The sequence below is a fragment of the Falco naumanni genome, chromosome 13 (genome assembly GCF_017639655.2).
Source record: "Falco naumanni isolate bFalNau1 chromosome 13, bFalNau1.pat, whole genome shotgun sequence".
NCBI classification, from domain to species: Eukaryota; Metazoa; Chordata; class Aves; order Falconiformes; family Falconidae; genus Falco; species Falco naumanni.
Window position 1 is genome coordinate 1,052,569 of NC_054066.1, and position 23,461 is coordinate 1,076,029.

The following is a 23,461-nucleotide window of genomic DNA, read 5'->3' on the forward strand; positions in this document are numbered from 1 at the left end:
GAATACGACCAGGGTAGTCACTAATTGTCATGACAGCCAACGAAGATGTGAACACACTTGTGGAAATGGTAATTTTTTCCCTTGGTGGACCTCTGAGGTGTTCTATGGCTGGTACTGTGACATCAGGTCCTCAAAGGTGATGGGAAAGAAGAGTGATCATCCTGTGGAGAAAGCTGCCAGCCCTTGCAGTTCCCCCTGATGCTAGGGTTAGGTTAACGAGGTGTATGGCAAATTGCTGAATATCTCTAGGTAGTAATTGATGGGAGAATTGTAGTACAAGGCACTGCACCAGCTGGAACCAAAGTAGGACCGTGGCAGTGAACTGTGGTATTCACAGCTCTGTGAACTGCCGCTCCCCACCCCAGATTCTGGTGTTTCAGTCGACCTACTTGCAATGAAATCCATACCAGTCCGTCTCCAAATCTTTGGCCTGGGCATGCCTACGCATGTTGTCATTATAGAGTCCCAGTATAACACACTAGAGAAGTGAATTGGTGATGTGCAGCCCAATTAAAGCGGGGAAGTGTGGTGTACATGATATAAAACACTGGCTTAAATGGTTGTTATCTTTCCATTCTCAGCTATACCTGTCTTCTGCTATAGACAGGAGGGGAGGAGTAAGTTTTTGGAATTTTTTGCCTTGTTATTATGAGGTAGGAGACCTCTAAGAAACAGAACTTTGCGGTATGTATTTGGAAAATATGTGCTAATAAAATTAAAAATTATAGCAATAGGTATAATTTTTCAGACTGCAGAGTTTCTCTTTGCCAAGATGAAGAATTTGAACAGGAAGAAGCTTTTCCAGCTGCTGTTTTTCTTGGTTGGGTAAGCCTTTTCCAAAGAACTTTCCTCCACCCTCATTCAGGGGGTGGTTAAAGAAGGACGTGACATTGTAGTGTAGTAAAAGCGTAATCCTAATTGTCCCATTCGGGCCAAGAGGAGAACATGGTGTCAGTTATCTGTAGTATTAGTTGAGTGGATGAGTTATACCTCATTATCAGATTTTATCTCACAAGGATAAAATTGTACTTTGTCCTGACGCTGCATCCTTCCAAAAGCAACAGCTGACTTTCAATTCTAACAACATTATTCTTCTAGCTTTGTTCTCTGAACTTCCTCCTCCTGCAAAGGATTCAACCACGCTGCCTGGATGGTCAGAAGGTTTGCCTTCATGGGAGCCAAGGAAATTCAGAGGTCTTTGTGGACAGCTGTGAAGGACGTTCTGAGTCTGTGTGTGATGGGTCAGATAACCATCCATTCTCTCAGATTCACCGCGCACCACGTCTCAAGGATGCTCCGTGTGTTCCAGCTGCTGAGCGTTTGTGCAGATGCTTGAGTGTGTAGGACAGAGGCTCAGCTCAGTAAGGCACTTCTGATTTGTGCTCTGGCTGGTTGGGGGAATCGCATCATCTGTTCTTGAGCTGTCCTCTGCCAGATGATTCGGTGAGCGCAGAGGGCAGAGCTGTCATATTCTAGCTTGTAAAAGCGCAGTGTTGTCCCTTCTTGTCCCTTCTCCTGCTTCTGGTGGAACTGAAGGTGGTAGGTGGTGCCATGTCCCTTCATAGCCTGGTCCTAAGCACGCAGGTGGGAGTGTGAAGGTGGGTGGTGACTTCTCTACCAGAAGTCATCACGTGTTGCAGTGACTTTTATGTATGTTTATATATATAAGAAAACCTGTCATAGAAAGGTTTTAGCATTTGGGCAGCAATAGCTGCCAGGTGCCATCAGCATGGATGGTATTGTCTGCCCTCAGGAATTTGAAACGCAGGCAGGAAAAGGAGAGACTTCTTCAGGTTCAGGTTCATGGCAAGTAAACTTGTCTCAGAGGAATACCTGTGTGTCTGCTAAACTCCTCATGCTGTGATGGAAAAGAATTTTTTTGCCTGTGTGGGTAGAAAAGCTAGAAATGGGCTGCATGTGGAAACAGAGGTACTGGGTATGTAGACACTTAAACATGCAGAACCTTCAGTGCCTTTTCATTACCGGATTGTTTTAGTGCAGTAAATTACATGCATTTTGTGTGAGCAATAAAAGTCAGCAATATGCGGCAAAGCGTAAACAGCAGGGTGTTGACACTTCTAAAAACTTTACTATATCTGGAATTATTGCTTCCTTTCTCTGATTGTTATCATATGTTGCTTTTAAGGTGATCACATCAGATTTGTTTTCCAACCTAGCAACAGCTGCTTTTTTTGCACAAGAAAATTTTTGTGCTCTTTTTAGATGTTAAAGCAAGTGATTGAAATGAAGATTACTCTGAAGTGTCTGCACTTTAAAGGATGTTAAACCTTATTAGCACTTAAGCTGCAAATAAAATCAACTGTTCCATTTTCATTGCCTATGGAAGTGCAATGCAAATGGTAGGCAAAACAGGATACTGAAACATCCATTTCAGTAATGAAAGCACTTCAGTTTGTTTGAATCACAACTGTATTACGAATGGAGTTATCTAAAATGATGCGTATTCTTCTGCAACTTTCCTGATTTTTTTGTACACATGAGATTCTTCAGCTCGATTTCACTTCTTAAGGAGAAGAAATAATGGGACATTTTTAAAAAAGAAAAGACACAAAGTTTAAGAGATGAGAATGTTGCTAGTCAGGAATTACTCATTGAATTTGTGAGTTGCTTCTTTCTGTGGGTGAGAGTGATGAAGCTGCTCCCAGTTGAAAGGGCTATTTTACATTATTTATGTGTTTTGTTAATATAAAAGTCATATGCTCTGCTAATACTTTGGTTTTCAAATTGTTGTGAAAAAGTTCTCAGAAACAAGGTGGCTCTTTGCATTTCTTGTGCTATCGGCCTCCAATCCTTTCCTGGAGAAATCCAAGTATTTCTCTCATTTCTGTTGCCTCTTATCCTGAATAGCAGGCTCTAGTGCGATGTTGTCCCTCGGCGTGACTGGTGGAGTTTGTCCAGGGCTGGAGCCTTTTGGGAAGAGTTGTCCTGGCCCCTTTCTTGTCAGCCAGCCTTGGCGGCTACTTCTGGACAGGCTGGGAATCTGGGGGGTGCAATGCTCCCTACGGGCAGAGCTCTGCTCCTCGCAGGCTGAAGTTCCTACAGTGTTTGGCTCTTTGTGTTACTGAGGGACAGGCTTACTGGTTGGGGATGTTTGGGTGGTCTTCAGCCTGTTTGGCCATTGGCAGCACCTTGCCTCCGTGCTGGATCTCAGCGTGCGGGTGGAGCGTCCGTGCCCCCTCTCCCATCCCGTAGTGCCCTGACTCTTCCTACCAGTTGTCTGTAGGTACCAGAGAGACTTAACTGAACAAAGACCTGAAATGTTCGTTATTCAAAGCAAAATGTGAGATTTGTTGCCTGCATCTCAGTGGCAGGTTAATGGAATGGTACCTTCCCCAGCAGCGTTCTCCCCTGCAAATGGGGTTACCCCCCCCCCCCCCCCCCCCCCGTTAGCCCCCGGCCCAGCGTGCCTCTGGCTCGGGGTGCCCCGAGCGTGCGGCTGGGGGATCTTGTGTTCCTGTGCTGGGGTGGGGGCAACGGACAGCCGCCCTGTGAGCTACCTGCCCTTCAGCTCGGCCAGCGAGGGATTTGACGTAAATATTCCTTTGAAGCTTCCAACCCCGAGCGCCCTGTTCATGCTGGAAAAATGTGCCGGGGGTTGACTTTTTTTTTTTTTTTTTAAAAAAAAACCCCACCTTTAATTTTTAATAACCCCGAAAGTCCGGCGCAGCTGCCCGGCCGGTGCCGCAGGGAGGAGCGGGCCACGGCAGCCCTGCGGGCGGCGCGGGGACCGGGGACGGTATGTTCGGGCGCAGGAGCCGGTCGCTCCCGGCGGGCCCAGGACCCCCGCGCTCCCCCAGGCACGGGGACTCCGCCGCGGCCCCGCTGCCGGCCCCCGAGTCCCCGCCCCCCAGCCCCGGACAGCCAATGGCGGCGCGGGGCGGGGCGGTGGCGGCGCGGGGCCGGGGCTCGTGCGGCGGCGCGCGGCGCGGTGGCCCTCGGCGGTGAGGTGAGGCGAGGCGCGGCGCGGCGGGGCCCGCGGCTCCGGGCCGCCCTGACAGCCGGCCCTGCAGGCCGGGCGCTGAGGGGGGTCCCCAGGCCCCGGGCGGGCCTTGGAGCGGGGCTGCCGGCCGGCGGTGACCCAGGCCCGGCGGCGCGGCGGGGCCCGGCGCGGCTCGGCCCGCCTGCGCGTCTGGCGCTTCCGCCGCCCGCGGCCGCTGTCGGGCGCTGCGGCCCCGGGCGGAGGCTTTCGCGTAGGAGCCCGGCCGGGGCAGGGGCCCTCCCCGCGCCCCTGGGGGGGCCGCGGTCCCCGCTCTTGCCGCCCTGAGGACGCGGCGGGCTGTGGCTGGCGGGGGGCTGCGGAGCTCCTGCTCGGCGCGCTGCCGAGGGCCTGGCCGGGCGGCTGCCTTCTCGGGCGGGGAGCGTCTGGGCACTTGCGGCCGGCCCGGCCCCTGCCCCTGCGAGGGACGCCCGGAGCTCGCCGGGGCTGCGAGGGGCTGCTGCTGCATCGCCCTCGCTCCCTGCTGGCAGGTAAAGCGCTCCTGAAGCCGCGCTCATCCGCTGCGGTCCTTCATTCTCCATCCAGGCAAGCGGCAGGGAGCCCCGAGCCCCCCCTTGTGCTGCCGGCGGGGTCGGTGTTTGTAAGGGGAGCGGGGGCCCGGGGGGGGCGGCTCTGGCTGCGGCTGGACGCTTATCGTCGCTTCATCCCCCTTCGTTGTAGTTGTGGGATTCCTGATGTGTCGGTTGGTGCCATTTTGCTGTAGTGATGCTAATGGGGCGTTACTGCCTGGTGAAAAAATAAGAGTAAAGTTTGCTTCTGGTGGACTGAAGGGACCTGATTTGAGAGCTCCTGCTGAGACCGCTCCCTCGCTGCTCTGTGCAGGCTCCCACTGAGTGCAGGTGGTGGGGATCCCTTCCTATGGGAGGCACGGATCAACCTGCTCACACCGGGGAGCTGGGAGACTGGTGTTACTTCTGACCAGCCTTCTGCACAGGCAGGGGTTGGAGCATCGTGGTGACTTTGTGACTGACCAACAGACACTGTAGTCGGAGGAGGAGTTCCTTTGAAAGCCCGTGGTATCTTGAGCGGGCATACCCTCAGGTGGAAGCTGCCTTTCCAGGTTTGCTGCTAGCTGAAAACTACTGGTTTGCTTCTGAAAAATAAGTTTATTGCATCCAAGTAGAAGATAAAATTCATTGTGGTTTCGAAGTTTTTTCGAAAAGGCAATAAAAAGTACATAGCTGCTTAAAGTTTGTAAATTTCTGTACCATTTGCTCCTTCAGTTGGGGCTGAGAGCGATGGTCGTTCTGTTACTGTTCTTCAGGAAGCTCGTTTAGCTTTGGTGCCTGGTCCCGATTTATAGGAAATTATCAGGATAAACACTTAGTGCAAAGAAGTTTTGGGTGGGTGAATGCAAGGAAGAAGATTTTTTCCTTAGAACTGCTAATATTGTGGTAACATTGCCTTATAGTTTTGCGTTCATGAGAGGGTAAATGAGACCTTGTTCAGCTTGCCTGGCGTGGGAGGCTTTCGGTGCTGTTGGACACTTTCTCTGCTTTGCCCGCAGAGCCTCTCTTCCTGGTGCTTGCAGCCTGTCAGGCTTCACTCTTTCGTTTTCCTCCGCGTTCCATTTAGTCAGCCCCTTTAACTGAAATACTTCCTCAATCATGGCACAACTGTTTTTGTTAAAAAACATCATTTATAGTTAGCTTACATAAAACATGATACGTTTCTATAATTGGTGGTGAAACTGGAAATAGTGATTGGCTTGGTTAGTACTTCTCGCACTTCTGGTTTTTGAGGCAATTGGAGCAGGTCAGGCTATTTGGGAATTTTTAGTAATTGTAATGGCTTTAATAGTGTGCACCGGAGAGGAATTGGATGTGGCGTGGAGAAATGCTTTCAACCGCAGTACAGCGCGGGCAGGGCCCTGCTTTTCTAGGGAAACGTGGCTTGCTTCTGCATGTTGTGTTTTCTGCCTAGGTGCTTGTTAGACCTTTAAAATATCAGTATATGCTGGCTGGAGACTAGTCTAGTGGCAAGTATTTTTAGGAAAGCGTCCTTAGCCCCCCTGGGTTCACTCTTCCTGTTTAGACCTGTGAGGAAGGACTTTGACATCTGCAGTTTCTGTTTGATGTGACTTTGGTCTCTCCTTGCTGGTATCTAAAGCTAGTAGAAATACCCAAGATCTCCTCGTTTAGCCTGGAGTTGGCTGGCCTGCCTGCCTTGCCTTTGGGAACTCGCTGGCTTCTGCTGGAGGCGAGGCTGCCAAAGCCTCTCTGCCATGAGGCTGCTCCGTGTGCTACCTTGGCTGTCACTGCTCATGTCTTTTTCCTTTTGAGTAACTGCAGCGTCTGTCCCTTCTAGTAGCTCTTTATTCAGAATGGGATGAGTGTGTTCATGGAGTACTAATTGTAAGAGCAGTTGTGTAATAAATAGCCTTGTGAAAAGTGTAACTGATTCTGAGCAGCTTCAGTTGCATCTGAATGGTAGTAGCAAAATTTTACCATGTGGTTAAGTTACAAGGACACAGTATCAAGGCGGTATAGATGACACAGAGCTATGGTTTCTCTTCAGATTAGCAGTTAGAGGTGTAACCTGGGCAGCTGGCCCTGCTGATTTTTGCTGTTGCAGTGATTTTAAAACTTAAAAGTTTTTCTCCTTTGCTGCATGGCCACGCAAACTGGGAAGTTCAGTGAAAAGATGTGCGCAAAACAGTCTAAGAAAGAAAATTTCTGCTAGTTTGTCACCTTAAAACTGGTAGGTTAGGCACTGGGCAGTGTACACACACTTCTAAGGTTGTGATCATCCTTCTCACACTTTCTCGTTGTGTGTGTTGTCAGTTGGGAAACTGGAGGTGTCTCTGCAGTGGTCTCGAGCTCCATCATGGCTTTGCAGCACTCACAAGGGCTCTGAGAGACACCTAAGCCAAACAAGCCTTGTAGTGTAATTAGGAAGGAGGCAGCTGTCTCCTCTCCTGTGACAAGTTTATCTGTACAGGTGTCTGCAAGTATAAAAAGAAAAAAACCCATAAAGCTGAAATCCACTGTTCTGCAAGCCAGGAAGATGTTTGACCAGTCTCAGTGGGTGCAAAGATTAATACCTACCCTGCCCCCCCCTAATTTTTGACTACATGTGTGGTTGGTTCCACTTAGATCCACAGTGCGGACTGCCTGCCTACTCAAAGCGTAGAGGGACAAAGGAATGTTTTCATGATCTGCCTCACTCCTTTTTAGACAAAACACATTTATTATGAAACAGTAATCTAACACTTCATTGAATTTTTTGTAGTGTGGTGGCCATGCAAAGGCTGCCCCAGCATCAGTATCCCCGTACTTTTGGTGGCTCAGATGGAGTGTGATATTTGGGAAATGCAACCAGAAGCACTGAGGAGGCTGTATGTTTCTGCATGTATTTCTGCTGAGTGCCTTGCACGCTGTTGCCAAATACTTTATGCCAGTGGCTTTGTTGGGCACATCGCATCCTGAGCACACGTGCCTCACATTCATGTCGACCCTGCTGCAATCCCTGTGCAAATATTGCCACTGTTCCTGTGGCGCGGAGAGCTGGGGAGGCATGCAAGTCTTTTTCCCCTGTGTCAAATTAAAACATTTGCTTTTCAACAACTGCCACTGAACCATGAAAGTAAGGATCAAGATACAAGAGTCAGCCTACTTGAACTAGTGTAGATTTCTGTAATTGAGATTTTTGTCCACTGACTTAATCTGGGTACAGTGTGGGTTTGCTAATAAGGTGAAGAACTGTTATCTGCTGCAGAAATCTGCATTATGAAGGCTCTGAGCAGCCAGCATTGGTTGGCATAGTTACAGTTTTGCATGAGTCGTCATTTTGGGGGATGAAGAAAGTTAATTGTTCCTGTTATCTTGGGGTGTGGTCCGATGTTGTAGCAAAGTCAACAGGATGGCTAGGTACCAGTGAGAGGCAGAGTCCTACCTGACCCTTCGCTGCCTGCGGCTTTTCTTGTGCTGTCAGCAGCACTAGTGCTGCTTGTGGTGTCCTTGGTTAGGGAGCTAAATTGGCAGAAAAATTAATTGGAAATTAAAATGTCAATATGATAGTGGGTAGAGGGCACAGGTTTGAGTATCCCGTTTCCTAACCATGTTTTGGGATAGTTGTGTTTTTTAGGGTGGTTTTTTTTTCCTCCACTTATTTTTCTTCCCAGTAGCTGGATTTTTGACCTGAGTTTCATCAACTTTTTCATTGGTTTTAATAGCGGGAGGAAGAGCATTGAATAAGGACTTGGTGTGTGATTGTGCTTTAGTGGGTATTATTTTCATATGGGGTGTCAGTGGAAAACTTTCAGGTGGTAACCTTCTATTTTCTTCCAGGTTTCTTTAGACCCTGCTCAGTGCTGAAAGATGGGAGAGATAGAAGGAACGTACAGAGTCTTGCAGACTCCTGGCTCTCGTTTGGGTGTCCAGAAAAATGCGGGAGTGAGTACCTTGGAGCCGGGACAGAACCTCTCTACTGCAGTGGCATCATCTCCTGCCAAAATGCACGAGCGGGACCTACCGATCAAAATAAAGATGTTGGACAACACGGTGGAAGTACTTGACATTGAGGTAAGAGAGGTTTAAACCTGGTATCGAGTACACTTAGCCTCCAATAATGTAAAGCTCATAGGATGTGCTACTGTACAGAGGCGATATTTGAATAAAGATTCCTGTAGGGATTTTACCTACTTAGAAGTAGTTAAATAAGTAGCACATCTTGCTGTTTTAAAATCTTTTAAGTATAACAGATGTTTTATGTTTTTAACAGCCTTTAAATACAAGCACATACTGTAACAAGCAGCTTTAGCTGTTATTTGCTTTGGGGGAACACCAACTGTCTTCTGCCAAAGTGTTCTTGCTTCCTGCGCCACTTGCAGCTTTGTTGATTTGGCAGCTGGGACAGCAGAGGAGCTTTCTTTTAGTTACTATTTTTTATTAATTATTTTAATGGCTTCTTCACTCCTCTTCAACTGAACTAGCTCCTGTTTAAAGTTTTTGCTTGTTGCCTCACTTTGGGAGGAAGGCACCGGGGGAGTAGTGATGTTTCTGAAAATTTCTATTAAAACTCTGCTTGCTGGGCTACTGGGGAAATCAGCCTTAAGAAATACAAACTGTGCTCATATTGGGATGGTTCTGTTTTTAAACAATAAAATATTTTTGTTCTTCAGATTCTTGTTTCATTCTCAGCATTAACCTCAGATTTTAGTTTTAGCTTGGCTAAAGATCTGTTGTTACAAAACAGACCTGTTCTGGTGAAGATATTCAGCTATCAGATATTCTGCGTTAGTATCAGACTGACTTTTTAAATTAGCACTTGTAGCCTTAGTTTGTTGCATAGACGTAAACAGGTTTTTCCAAGTAGAGTAAAAAAGATATGGAGCTTTGAAGAAATAGTGGCTTTTGGGGATGTCTTCTATAGATTGCTGTCCAGCTGTTCAACACTCAAACATGAAATCTAATTTTGTAAAATTCTTTTTTTGGTTCAGTGTGAGGCTGTGCCTGTATCCTCCCACCTGAGGACACAGAGGGTACAGCAAACCCATCCACCCCTCATTTACTGCATACAACCCACATCTGGTGACTTTGATTCTTTTGATGTGTGATTTTTTTTTTTGTTTTGTTTGTTTTTTCAAGTTGGTGTAGACATTGGTGCTTTTGTGATTTGATTTTAAAAAAGAAGAAAAACCACTAAGCAACTGCCCCAACTCTATAATTTTCAAAATTGATGCAAGTCTACTGTAAACTGTTAAAATCAAGAAAGAATTTCTAACTCCTAGTCTCTGCTTTATTACATGAAGTTAATGACTGGAAATCTCCTGTATAGCCTAAAGCATAGATGTTTTCCTTCTCTTCCTTGTCATATCTGTACCAACTCTGCCTGCTCTTCTCATGCAAATCTTCCAGTTTCCTCAGTAACCTTACCCTCTTCATCTTTATAACTCTTATCTGGCTCTTTCTGACAAAGTCAAAGCCTATTTTATTGTCTTTGATCTACTGCTGAAGGAAAATGCCTTGTCTACACTTGCCTCAGAAACCTTTTCAGCCTTCAGACTTGCTGATGCTCAGGTGGCCCTGCGGTCCTGTCCTGGAGCTCTGCGCTAGCATCTCTGCTGTTCTCTAACCTCTGAGCACCCTCCCTTGGTTCCCCTTAGTTCTTGCCTGTGCTCGGTATGGTTCACTACTTCCACAATACTTCGTTTTTTGAAACTGTCTTGACCTGGTTCTCCTTCATGTGCTCTAGCAGTCTGGGCTATAGATCCTCCCAGTTATCTTCATTGCTCTCTGGCTTCCATTGCAGGTCCAGTTTAGTTCCGTCCTTAACCCCTTGTCTTGCCCTATAGGACTTTGTTGTTAAGTCTTACCATTGAATGTAAATTCAGCTGTGGCTTGTTCTTCACGATGTCTAAACTCTGGATTGTCTCTCAGCTCTAAATAAAATCAGCCTTTGCCTGGTGAAACTCGGTTTTCATATTTATGTGTCAACATCAAGCTTCGCATGTATAAAACATAAATTCCTCACGCTAGTTTTTTGGCTGCTGTGAGTCATACTCCAGTCTCCCCTGTCTGACCAATAATGTGGTTTATATTCACCTCTGATTCCTTCACTTCCTTTAGCAGGCCACCCTGTGCAGGCGTGCTTGCAATCTGTAGGGTGGTACTATTTAACTAAACAGCTAAAACTGATCCCATCCCAGGACCACCTCATTTCACACCTTTGTTGTTGCAATCACCTTGTTGGCTTCAGCCTCTCTAGTCCTGCTCTGTATGTACCCGTTTTGCATGTTGCAGTGAGTATCAACCCACTCAGTTGTTCCTAGCAGCTTCTACTGCCTGACCATTTTTTGTTTCACTTCACTGGCTCCCTCTCTTTGTAGCTTCAAATGTAGGTTGCTTACCTCCGCTTTCAAGGTCCTTCAGGGCCCTGTCTGTAGTCTCCTGCAAGAAGGTACTTGGCTCCATCCCCTAAGTGGGCCACAATGCAGTACCATTGTGGGTGGTTTTCTTCCCATCACAATAGAGGTTCCCTTAATTAGGAGCTATCTTAGTTTTCTCTTTTTACCTGGAAAGCTCTCTTGGGTTTGGGCATCCACAGAAACACCTGAATTTGGGCATCTAGCATGCTGAGGCCATAGTTAATATCATACTATTCTTCTTTACAAGGTCATTCGGAACTGAACAACTTGGAAACTTTTGCCTGGTGTTGTAAGCAGTGAGAAGGGGTCATCCTTTGTTCATCTGCAGAGCATCGAGCACAAAACGGTCCATAGTCAGCAACTCTGATGTTGCTAATGCCAATACACTGCCTACATTGCCTTTCATTTTTGTCTAAAGAGGTAGCAAATGATAGCAAACAGGGATGAGGTATTAAATTGTAACCTTCTGCCTCCTAAGTTCGGTGGACTGCTGGGATAGCAGTAACTGCTGACTGCTGTTTGTGATGGAAAATTGAAATTTTTCACTTGGGGATTGTGGGAGAGAATTAGGAAGTGTCAGCCACATTTACTGAATAGGTGTGGGCTAGCACAGATGTTCTTGGGTTTTTTTAAAACACAATGGGAGAAATTAGTGATTAAGCAGCTGTCCTAGAGGGACTGAGGCTCTGATTGTAGTGCTGCTTGCCCACTCCTCTTTGCTTTTGCATTATTTTTTTTCCACTGGGTGTGGAAATGAGGTGGTGGTGTCATTATGTGTTTCGTAGGGCTTGTGTGTATTGATTCAGGTCAGTAATAATTCTACAGTGTAGTGGGACACTGAGGCCTTTCTCAGGTGCTGTTGGCACTATCTTCTGGAGATGTCACTTATGGCAAAAGTGTTTGGGTTTGTTTTTTTCCTCTATTCGGATAATTTTCCCTTCTTTCTGTTAGGAACTATGGTAAATACCCTTTTACTGAGAAAAGTGGTGTGTTGGTGGAAGAGACTGACTAGGCACAGTGGTCAGCTTCTGGAGAGGGGTCTTCTCTGTGCAGCGTGGTAGAGAAGCTGATGCAGGAGCCCTGTTTACTGCCTTGCTTCTGATGCTGTCTAAAATGAGCCGCGTCAGCAATTTTAACTGTATGGGATAAACGGAGTTGCTGCAATGATGATATAATCCATGCAGCTTTTCCTCATTATCCCCTCCTTTCTCCAAGATGCATTTAAAACACTTGCTTATCTCCCAGCAGGTGTTGGTGGATACTCCCATTTGATAGCTCTTCCCCATCACTTGAGTTTTTTAATTTGCCAAAGAGCAAGAAAAGGACTGACAAAGTGGCATAACAGATGGGACAAGAACACAATAGGAAAGGACAACCTTTCCTTCATGTTATTGTAGTATTTAGAACAGTGTGTTAAAAGGTCATTATGGTGACATTCCACTGCCTTTAGTCTAAAATCCACTGTCTCTGCCCGCTCTCACCATTTGTACTGTAAGTTTCCTTTCTAACTATGAATCGCGTTAATCAGTAAGAGTGAGCTGTTCTTTAAAGTATGCTGGGGCAGAGCTCTTCTCCAGGGAATCTGTTTTGAGTGTTAGGGGATAGAGTAATGCTCAAATGTTTTCTAGGATTTAAAAAATTGAAAATTGGGTGCTTATGGTTTCTCCTTTTCTTCCCAAAACAGAAAAGAGAATGAAACATATCCATCCAAAGCTAGGCTGGAATATTAATTATTTTAATGAGATGTGGGGTTTCCCTTTTTATAGGCAGCTTGTTCAGTCAGTTCAAATCTTGCACGTGCCATATCACGGAGTATCTGTCCTATTCCCTCCAAGCTAAGTCTGTCCAAATGGGTGGTTTTGCAGACTACTAGCTGAATGATCGGAAAATTCAATTTAATTCAAACTGTGGGCACACTTAAAAGTAATCAGGGTTTTACAATAGAAGTTCTGCCAGCTTTCCTGATTTTCTTAAGAGGTTAAGCATGGAGGCCTTTGATCAGCGTAAAAATATTGCAGACTGTTAAGTGGAAGGGCCTAGGCTGGGTTTAATTTGCCAAAAAGACCATTTGGAGAAATTGTGCTTGTCTGGTGCTGGTTATGGAAGACAATAAAATGTGCTGCAAGAAAGGATAACTTAAGCTATAGGAATTTAGGGTATAGGAAGTTTTGATTTACACTTACTGAAAGCTTTTGCGTTCATTTGTGGTAGAGTTGGAAGTGGAGTGTGTTACAGCAACAAACATATGGGCTGTCAAAGACATGGAGTACAGCATGAGTGCCTGGGTTAGAGGAAACAAGGGGTCTTTTTGCATGACGTAGTTGGAAGAAGAGTGATACTGAGTAGGTGAGAGTCTGGTGCTGTCTTAAAATCCCAGTAAGTGAAATCATGGTTTAGTCAACAAGAAAGGGGTCAGACTTGTCGCATCTTCCAGCTGCTTTCTCCGATGCAATACTTTTTTGGGGGTCTGTAGGCAAGCAGACTGTAAGGTCTGCCTCTCTGACCCCGTTTTCTCTTTGCACTAGCTTGTAAGACGTTTAATGGAATTGCTGCCATAATGTGATGTTTAATATTTGGTCCGTATGTTGTTTCTTATGTAGGAAAGGTGTGCTTACTTTCTTACATGAATTATGCTCTATGCTCTGAGAAAGTGCCCCAGAAAGAGAAGTTTAGATTCTTGTGCTTCAGGTTTATCAGACTCTGTCTGGGGAGAACTTGACACTTCTTCAGTTGTGTGTACTTCCTCTTCTCCTTCTGTTTGAACATAAAATATAATTTGAGAGTGTGAAATACTTAGGTGTTATGTTATAGTTGAACTTTTATCTTTTTTTACCTACAGGAGAATGAATTATGTAGAACTGTTATAGCCGTCATAAAATAATAGCACAGTTAGTGCTCAGCAAAACCAGGTGGGTCTGCCTGCCTGCTCTACTCAGTGCAAAAACTTAAAACTAGAATATTTTCTTTCATGCTATTGTTTGTTGGGTTGCTTTGAGTACACAAGTCTATGAGTTTTGTGGTTTTTAAAAAAAATATGAAGTAACTTGTGTCTCAATAAAACATAAGTCTTGGTATTATGCACGCGTTAATAGTACGAGTTAGCTTTGTTGGTTTGCATTTGCCTTAGATTTGAGCTAACTTGTGTTTCTTGTGCTGGGATTTCAGTTTTGTCTTGCAGTCTCACCATACTCTGAAGTATTGTTTAAGGCTTTGTGGGTTAGGCGAGTGCAGATGTTCTGGTGCCTTGGAGTGTGAAGCTGGGCCTTAGGAAAATGCTTTGTTTTGTTGGGATTTTTCCTGTTTTCTGTATTTCTACCAGACCTGTTCCCGTGTGCATGACTCGCTTTCTTGAAGGTTGCTGTATCTGTTCTCATTTTCTTACCAAGGACGTGAAAGACAGAGCATGTTCCTCATCCCTGTGGCATTTTGCAGTGTGTCCCTCTCCCTCTAACACTGGTGGGCTGCCTGGGAGGGAAGTGCTTGACTCCACTGCTGTTTGTCAGAAAAGACTAGTCAAAAAAAAATTATGCTTTCTCCCCTCCTCCCTGTATTTACTTATTAGGTATTGTCCTCTCCCTGCTCATGTCTATTTTGGACTTTACTGATGTATCCTGTAACACTTACTATTATATTACTACAAAATTTAAGTGATTTAATCTGTCCTAAGTTGAAAACAGTTAATTGATGATTACTCAGTCCAATATTGATACTGTCTTTGCTGGCAACCTTTATGATCCTTACTTGGTTTATTTAAATTTACAAATTGAGTTATTAAAATTGCAAAATTACTTTAGATCCTTATGCTTAGAATAGAATAGAGTAACTATGTTTAGTTGTTCTGGTTTCTGTGCAGTTTGCAGGCATCTGTAATTGAAAAGGGGTCATGAAAATGGCACCTCTTCAGGTGCTCATTGTTTCTGACCAGCCATTAGAGCCTGTGACCATGAGTCACTGTAGTCAAGGGTCCTGAAATCAGGAGCTGGGCTAGGAGCGCAGGAGGGATTTCAGGACAGCCGAAGAAGCAATCTGACAGCTTGTACGTGTGTCGTGACTTCCTGCAGTTTGGAGAGTGTTTTTGGCTCATGCATACTGGAAAATGCTGCTTATCTGTAACTTCTTACGGTAGTGTTAGTACCTGTAAGAACTTTGTTGGGGCTCAAGCTGAAATTATGTAGCTTAAAATGCTGTTATTGAGCAGTTTTAAGTAAGAAATACACATCTGTTAAAAATGGAGAGCATGTAGTGGGCACTGAAAAACATTTACTCTGATTTTTCAGAGAGGCCGTCCTTACTGCAGGCCATGGCAAACCCTGAGCGTGTCGCCGGTGTTAGTGGTGTTACAGATTCTCCGGCAGGACCAGGCAGCCTGCTGCCACCTCTTTGGCAGAGCCAGGCTCTGGCATGAGCTGCTCTCCCGCCTCTCCCTCGCTCTCTCTTCAACTGCTTTTTCCCCTCTGTGTTGTAAAAGTATTAACAGCTTAAATATGTGGGAAGTAGGGGGACAGGCTGCTTCTGAATCCTATTAAGCGCTATGCTGAAGGAATCAAGTATTAGTTAGCTTGTGTTTTTCTTCCCTGACTGGGAAGAAATAATCAAAATTCCAGAAAGAATCATAGCCAGATGTTTGTCATTGCTCCGGTTTGACTCTCCTAAATATGGCAAATAAGCTGCCTTAGGACTTATTTTAGTCTGACCTCAGAAGAGAAAGTTAGTAATTCACTATTTAAAATTCGAAGTTATTATAGGGTTTTAAAAAAAAGTAATTGAAGCTTTGCAATTTGTGTACTGTTTAATTCTACTGTATATTTTTTTTAGACCTGTTATTTTGTGTTTGGGGAGTTGCCCTTTTTGATGCTATGTAGGAATGTGGTATTGGGTGGGGAAAGGTAAAATGGCAGCCATTTTATTCATGGACCTTTGGTGTTTGTGTTTTTTGTTGGTATGTTTTTTTTGTTTGTTTTTTGTTGTTTTTTTTTAAGAGAAGATGTAAACTTAAATTGTATCATAAAAACCATTTACTACTTTAAAGTTTTCTTGACTTTAGGTGTCCCATTATGCAAAAAGAAAATTGAGTTGCGCTGCAGCAAAGGAGAAACGTCTGAATATTCCTGTATGAAAAGTGTATTATATGCACATATTGTAATTTAAAACACAGAAACCATTTAGTAAAATGGTGATCAGGTGTTATCACAGGCTTTGAAATAGGGATGTAATGGATTGAGTTCGTAACTGTTTGTATAGCTATGATGTACTATAGTGCCTATGCTTCAGCATGTGAAGTACATAGATGAAAAACCCTTGTACGGGTTCAGAAGAGTGAACTGAGGAAGAGAGCCACGTTTGCGTAGCCTAACACTGAGTTGGTATAAAGCCGAACCCTTTTTAACCTCTCTTTAATTTATTGTAAGCACACTGAGAATGTTCTGCCTGAAATGGTTCTGTCTGGATGAGATCTGATAAAGTAAACCAATGCATAACATAATGGTCTTGGCATACATGCAGCAGTACAATTCTTGTACTTAATTCCTTTCAGATGCCTTCCAAAGTAACTGGTACACAACCTTGTAAAGAAGAAGCTGTTACCTGTTAGGTTCCTCACTAATTCCAATACTGTGCTGTCATGACTAGTAAAGCAAGGAAATACTGTTAGTTTCTTAAACACTTCTGCAGCATGCAGGTGTTAATTGCTTTTTTTCATAACCTAGTGACAAATGATAGTGACAATCAGCTGAAATCAGGTCAGTCTTATGCCATTCTATGAAAATAACTGTAAGAAATACTGTATTCTAAGAAGAGAGAGCCTGAAAGTGAAAAAAAAGAACCCCAAACAACCCACAGCCAGCTAAAGACAGCTACAGAAATGCAGCCTGCTACGAAGCAGTTCAGAGAAATTTTGGGTTAGTGCCTACTGAAAAAGGGGACTTGATGTTGAGCAAGGAATGGTGTCTCTTGGTACCCAGCAGAATTCAGAGAAGCACAGCCTTGTGAACATGTATGTAAATAAACAGGATTGCAAAAGCATACCTGTGTCATCTGTTTCTCCTTGCAGCAAAATGCATTTCTGGCAGCGCAATGTTGCCTACCTGTGTAAGAGGGAGACCATGTAAACTGAATATTTAAAAAGCTGTGCTGTGGTGACGATGCCTTGTGTAAAAGATCTGCTTTTCAAGACTGTGATGTTGGATATGGAGCGGGGGAAGACCCCTCAATCTGACGGAACAGTCGTTCATTAATAAAAATAAGCATTTTAAAAGAAAAAGGAGAAAAAAATCAAAGAGAATTGAGCTGCCAAGTAGTCTATATCATGAGTTCAGAGACACTCCTGGAAGTCTTTGAAAAGCTCCTTAATGTGCTGCTGCCCTGACCTGAGCTGCATGTTTGAAACCCACAGGTACAAAACAGGGAGGTGAAACGCATGTCAAGCTATCTAAATTGGAGTATATTGCTCTTTCGTAATCTCTTGTCACTTGCGGTAGGACTTGTGATGCCTTTTTGATGGGTTTGTAGCACCATGCTTGGGTTTTGTACACATGCTTCTGTATTTTAGAGCATTTCTGATGGTGAAAGCAGGTTTGAAAACGTTACCTAAGAAGTAATTTCTGCCCAGCCTCACGGCAGAGGAATGAAGTATTTTAACTACTAATGCCTCCTCACTGCTCAGGCCAGCCTTGAGAGGTGATGTTTCCCCGGGTGATCAGAAGCAACGGGAGCTCAGTTTTAAGCTTGCTTTCCCAGCACTGAGATCCAGGCTGACGTTTCACATCTCTGCTATCTGAGGTGCTGCTCTTCTCTGACTGCCCCTAGCAGAAGGCTTGGGCACAGCACCTGGTGGAGCCTGGGCACAAAACACTAAAATTAAAATGCTAAAATACCTATATTGATTTAAAAAAAAAGGAAAGAGGGCTTTGTAGAGACTGTTAGAGCTGTCCGATGTGTCTTCAACTGAAATCATGAAGGACAGGCATCACTGTGCCTTGAAACCAGAGTTGTAGGAAAGACTCGTGCTGCCAAGGGGGAAGTTAACAAAGCTTTGGCCTTATCTAATCTGGCCTGTAGGTATTTATTAACCTATCACCATGGTAATGAACCTCTGCTCAAAGTACAGTGGGGAGTGATGTTAAGGCAGCTGGTACAATTCCAGTTTTGCACAAAACAAAGTTTTGGCTTTTCCTGTAAAAATACCTAATCTGTATAAAGAATCTTTCATGACAGTCTTATTTCTTTGATCTTTTAAACTTGTTTCCTTTGGGCAGGCTTCCTCAAAGCAGTGTGCCAACCTGAAGTGCCATAAGACGTTGCAGGGAAAGACCAGATCAAATCTGGTTGATGTGGGCATGGCTGATGGTTTTGAGGCAAAAGCATAATTAATGGAGAAAGACTTGTAATTTTAGTAACCTTTTTTATGAACAAAGGGATACAAAGTATTGTCTGTATTTAAGAAGACTTAAAAATGTAGATTTTTATTTATATGCATATATGTATGTGTAACGATGCTGTGCAAGTTCCTAGAATGCCTACAGTCCAAATAGGTGGTGGCCAGGCACGTTAGAGGGAGTAGGTGTAAGGAAGGTTCAGTGGTTTACACAAGTGCATGGGAAAGTTCAGGGAGAAAAAATGATACCATCAGTCTCCTAACTTCAAGTTTCTTAGCTTTATTACACTGTTGTACAGCTTGCATGAACAAAATAGGTGCTTCGACATTCTGTTTTGAACCTTACTTTCAAGTAGAAGGCTTTTCTCGAGAATGGTTAGTAATGGCATATAGCTGATTTTGACAGAAAGCCATTTTTATAAGTAGGCACTTGTATCCGACCTTGGTTATTTCAGCTACCTGGTTGTTTAAAGGCGTGAAATAGTGCAGATATTTAATGTAGCATGCTGATGAGGCTGAACCCTTTTGAGTGTGCACTCGATGTTTGAGAAAGACTGTCAGTGTCATGTGGCTCTGGCCCTTTGCAGATTAATTGAAGTAGTGCATGCTGTAAAAGAAGCCCAGTGTCACCATTAGCACAATTTTCTGGCATCCCTACTGGCGTGATCTTTGCCGCTGCATGGGATCAGCCACCCTAAAGCAGCTGCTTTCTCTGATACTGTTGCTGCTGTCTGAATGTTTAATTATTAGCAAGCATTAACTGTCGTGTCTAATAGTCAGGTGGTAGCGTCCTGTGAGACTCTTTCCAATGATGTGGTCCAGGTTTTTAATTTCGGTGGCTTACCTCTTCCCCAGGTAGTGTATGAAGCAGAGGAACAGGGAGGTTCACGTTTGTATTTTTCTCTCTAGGCAATGAAAGCGAGAGAATTTCTGCTCAACACCCAGTGTTTTTAATGTGGCTCTTCCATGTGCTCTTTGTATATGGCACTTGGGGACCACGTGTTGATTGAATGCTTAACTGTGGTGCCGTTTGTTTTTTCTCTGAGCACAATGTGTTTTGAGTGCTTCAGGTATTTCGATATGAGAGCACGTTCAGAACTTGGGACCGTTTTTGTCTCTACATGCTGTCTACCTAAGTATACATTTCCCAATCTCATTCGCATAATTCCCTCCCTGTTGGGGATCTTTTCCCATGTCAACAAATTATTGTTTTCCTACTTCCAGGCATCCATCAAGTCTAACCACTCTGGAAAAGCATGTTTGTTGGGTAGAGCTGGTTCATTTGGCAGTGAAGTGCTTTAATGCTGCTGGAACCTTGAAATGATCACAGGTTTTAAAGCTAACCTTAATTGAACGAGTCAGAGGCTTACATTTCTGAATAATTTGTCTGGCTGTGGATTATCTTTTTTTTAAAAAAAAAACTAAGAGCAAAAAACCTCTTTAATCCCCCCCCCCTAAAACACAACAAAACCAACCACTGAAATCTTAGGACAAAAAATCTTGGGAGGGGAGTCTTAGAATATTTTTTAAACAAAACAGTTATATCCAATATGCATAATAATGTAATAAAGTAAATGAAAATGGCTTAGAAAGTTTTATTTGGTTTCGCAATTTCCATGTTTGAGTAAATTGGATTTCAGCACCATGTGAAAATACTGCGACACGATATTAAAAAAAAAAGAAAGCAAATTTTCAAGGTGTAAACATATGCTGACTGAATTTGTGAAGTAGTTATGAAGCCGTTTTCAGGCTGGCGGTGTATTCCCGGAGTTCAGTCTGTGACCATGAAGTAAGGTGGCTGGGGGCAGATGTGGGGGTGTTGCTCTGACAGTGGTGCATCCCAGCAGCTGGGACTGCCCTGCGGGCACAGTGAGGGGCAGGCTGTGGGCACGGGAGACAAGGTCTGGGAGTGGGTTTAGCTTCCTTTGGGGGAGCTGGGGTTCCCCCAGCGCCGGGCAGAAAGGCTGCCACTGCCAGTGGGGGACCCCTGGCATGCTGGCAGCTGGACTATGCTCACTTGTGTGTGTGTGTGTTGGGGAATTATTTATTTATTTATTTATTTTAAAAAAACAACTTCATATCACTGACTGGAGTAGAAAATTGGAAGAAGTTTCACAAACCTTATGTGCATGCTGGGTTGGCTCCTGTAGCTCTTGACCGAGTTCTGGAAGAAATAGGATTGCTGTCTGCAGTAAGTGGCAGGTAGGGACCACAGCAGAGTGAAGCAGCAGGGAGGACCTTGTACAAGAGAGTCAAATCCCCTGACGTCACAGGCTGTTTGATGCTCTGTAAGTTATTAAATGCATTGTGAACTTTTTGGCATTTTCTTAGTAAAACAACCTGAAATTGGGACCTGTCGGTATATGAGTGAATAAAACAAATACCTGTATTTAAAATACAGTTTTCTTCATGAAGTATTGAAAGAAAAATTGAAATAATTGAAGCTAAAAGTCATTGTTAAATGTTCAGATAATAAAATGAAATAGTATTTAAGCAGCATTTGACTGAGCATGTGAAACCAGGGTTTGATAATCTGTTCTTCCTAGGTACCCATTTTTGTGGGGAGGCTGGGACTGTTTTCATTTGAGTTACTTGTTCCAATCAAAATTGAAGAAACTAGTAAAGTCCTGAAAAAGATGAGAGTTATTTCTTACTTTTCCAGTCTGTGGATTAAAAACTAGGTATAGAACCATAAGGTCATCTTGTTTTAGCCATTAAAACAAAAAGTTAATGAATGGTGCTCCTTGCCATCCTGTAGTATTTCCTTCTTTCTAATAAATGTGATTTAAATGTACACCTTGTATTTTTAAATGCAGTTATTGTTTATACATGGTATTAATAGTAGTTATTAATAGGGAGTTTTGAAGGTCTTTTTTATGTCTTTTGGACAGAGATCTAACATTACAAAAGGGCTGTAGATAAACAGAACTATAAACTCTGAAATGTTTGTATATTTCTGGTTAAGAAAGGAAATAGCAAGTCTGGTGTAATTACCATGTTTAGTTGCCAGTTGTTTTTTGTTGGTTTTTTTTTTTAATTTGCCAAAAGCTGAGAAATGACTTTTTCATTAGGAAGACCACTAAAGTGCACCAGAAGAAGAAAAAAGTTACCTGTGAATGGTGAAGAGGTCTTGATTTAAATTAGTTCAGTTTACTTTCCATGCCAGTGCTTCTCTTTGGCCACTCACAGGCTGCTTCATGTTGGCCACTTGTCAGTGATGATGTCAAATAAAACTTCTCATGCCAATACCCTGTTTACTGCAGGATTTGATCTCCCAGCAGCTGCAGAATTCTGTAACACAAAATCCAGGGTCAGCTGGTGTTTGCTGAAGTTGGGGACCAGTGGCTCTTCTGGCTCTTGCTGCACAAGAGTTTCCATTCTATACCTTTGCTTTTTCCAAACTCGTGGCTTTTGGACTGATTTCCCACCCCCCACCCCCCCGCTGGGTCTGCCCTCCAGCTTAACTGCTGCCAAAAGTGGATTTCATTTTTGGAAAGTTTGAGCAAGGGCATTTTGGAATGCCCTTTTGGAATATGGGAATACATTATGAAAATACTAGGTTCTTTTGGTATTTAAGTTAAAATACGTGGAAGCAAAAAGTTAATATGTTCTGGAAGACGTGTTTGGGAGTTACAGAGGCAGAATTGGTTTTGATAATACTGAACTACAGTCTACTGAAAGTCATAGGCTATGCATTCTTAGTTTGCCTGTCTTCCTAAGCTAAGTTATGACGGAGGGAGGGAGGATCTGCTGTGTAGGTAGTGATATTTGAGAAAATAGGAAATGACAGTTGTGATGATAAAACAAAGATAACTGTTGTTCTGACTTTAAAAAAATCATTTATATTTTACTTCTCTGTCCTAAAAATTGCTAATATTGAGTATGTTTACTTTTCTGATGGAGAAAAAAATACATATACCTCCCTCAGTCAAGAAACTTCAGCTTAAAATGCTTGTTCCTATTAATTTCTATTCCTGTCTGATTTTGGCTTAGGACTGAGTGTGGTCTGAAGGTGTTACTCCTGCATGTGGGCAGGGGATTGCTGTGCAGGTGTTTTGCCAATGCAGGGCCCTCTGCAGCGTCACTGCCCATCAGGATACCCTGCTTGCATGCTTGCATAGCTCTGAGGGATCTTTTCGAGCTTGATCTGAATATACAAATAGATTTGAAAAAATCTATTGTATTGAACAGTCTTCTAAAGATGACTTGTTAAAATAGTCTGTAGTCCAGCTACAGCTGTAATTTTGACCCTCCCTAGGGTCACTGGGAAAGCTTTTGTTAGCTGCCTATTTAATTTTTTTTACCTTTTTTTTTTTTTTTTTTTTTTTTTTCTTTTTTATGTGGAATAATTCAGTAATGCCAGTAGTCGTCGTCTTGGCAGAATATAAAGAGTAATTGAGAAGTCTGGAATGGGAAATATGCAGTGTTGTGAATTTGTATTGAAAACAGGACCTTTCTGAAATGCGTTCATGCAGCTTCTTGCCCTGACGTCAAAATTACAGTAATTACTTAATTACTTAAAAGATTTTTCTTTGTGCTGCTTTTATGCAGATTGAAAAATGGCATGGAGCTTCCCACTATATAACTTTCATTTTTGTCAACTTCAAAATGTTAAGCTTTTTGGAATGGGTGGCTATAAATGTAATAAACAATTTGAGGAACTAAATAGCTGTAAGAAGAATTTTCCCACAGCATTTGAGACTTAATAATGGAAGATTGTTCTGTCTCAAGCTTTTGTAACCTATTTTTAAAATAACATAAAATAAAATGGTTACTGTTCTTTTTAAAATGTGGCATTGTTATCGTTGCTTTATGCTTTGAAGGAAGTACTATGAAATGATATTCAGCTTAGAATGAGGTTTTTCTTAACTTGTTATTACAAACGACGCCTAAAATTATAGTTGATAGCCCAGGCAAAATAATTTTGCACTTTCAACATTTAGATGGCACCTTTATCAGTTGCAAAGTGCTCCCAGCTGCAACCATCTTAATTTCTTCGTGTCTAGTTTCTCGTGATGGGAGCGCAGGCTCAACACTGGAAGTAGAGAGATGCCAGGGGTATGTATGGCATACAGGGTGCCCTTTGGGGAGGAATGAAGGCAGCTGGACTGTCATTGGGCATGGAGCTTGGTGGAGCCACAGAGATGTAATTCGGTTTGAGTACACAGGTTTCTCCCATGCATGGTATTACAGAGTGATCAGG

At 43.5% G+C, this 23,461-nt stretch overlaps 1 protein-coding gene across 12 annotated transcripts in view; it reads left to right on the top strand.

The window, feature by feature from the left end:
- The first annotated feature begins 3,915 nt into the window (after positions 1–3,915).
- The window catches only part of FARP2 (FERM, ARH/RhoGEF and pleckstrin domain protein 2), an 81,023-nt gene continuing 61,477 nt past the window's right edge, over positions 3,916–23,461 (top strand). For 11 of the 12 annotated variants that reach the window (XR_005830726.1, XM_040613606.1, XM_040613610.1 and 8 more), the window contains exons 1-2: positions 3,978–4,488; positions 8,308–8,541. Coding sequence is in view for 11 of the 12 variants with exons in the window: in XM_040613606.1 (XP_040469540.1) it covers positions 8,338–8,541 (204 nt within the window). In the remaining variant the exon portion in view is untranslated. The other variant, XM_040613607.1, reaches the window with a different exon arrangement.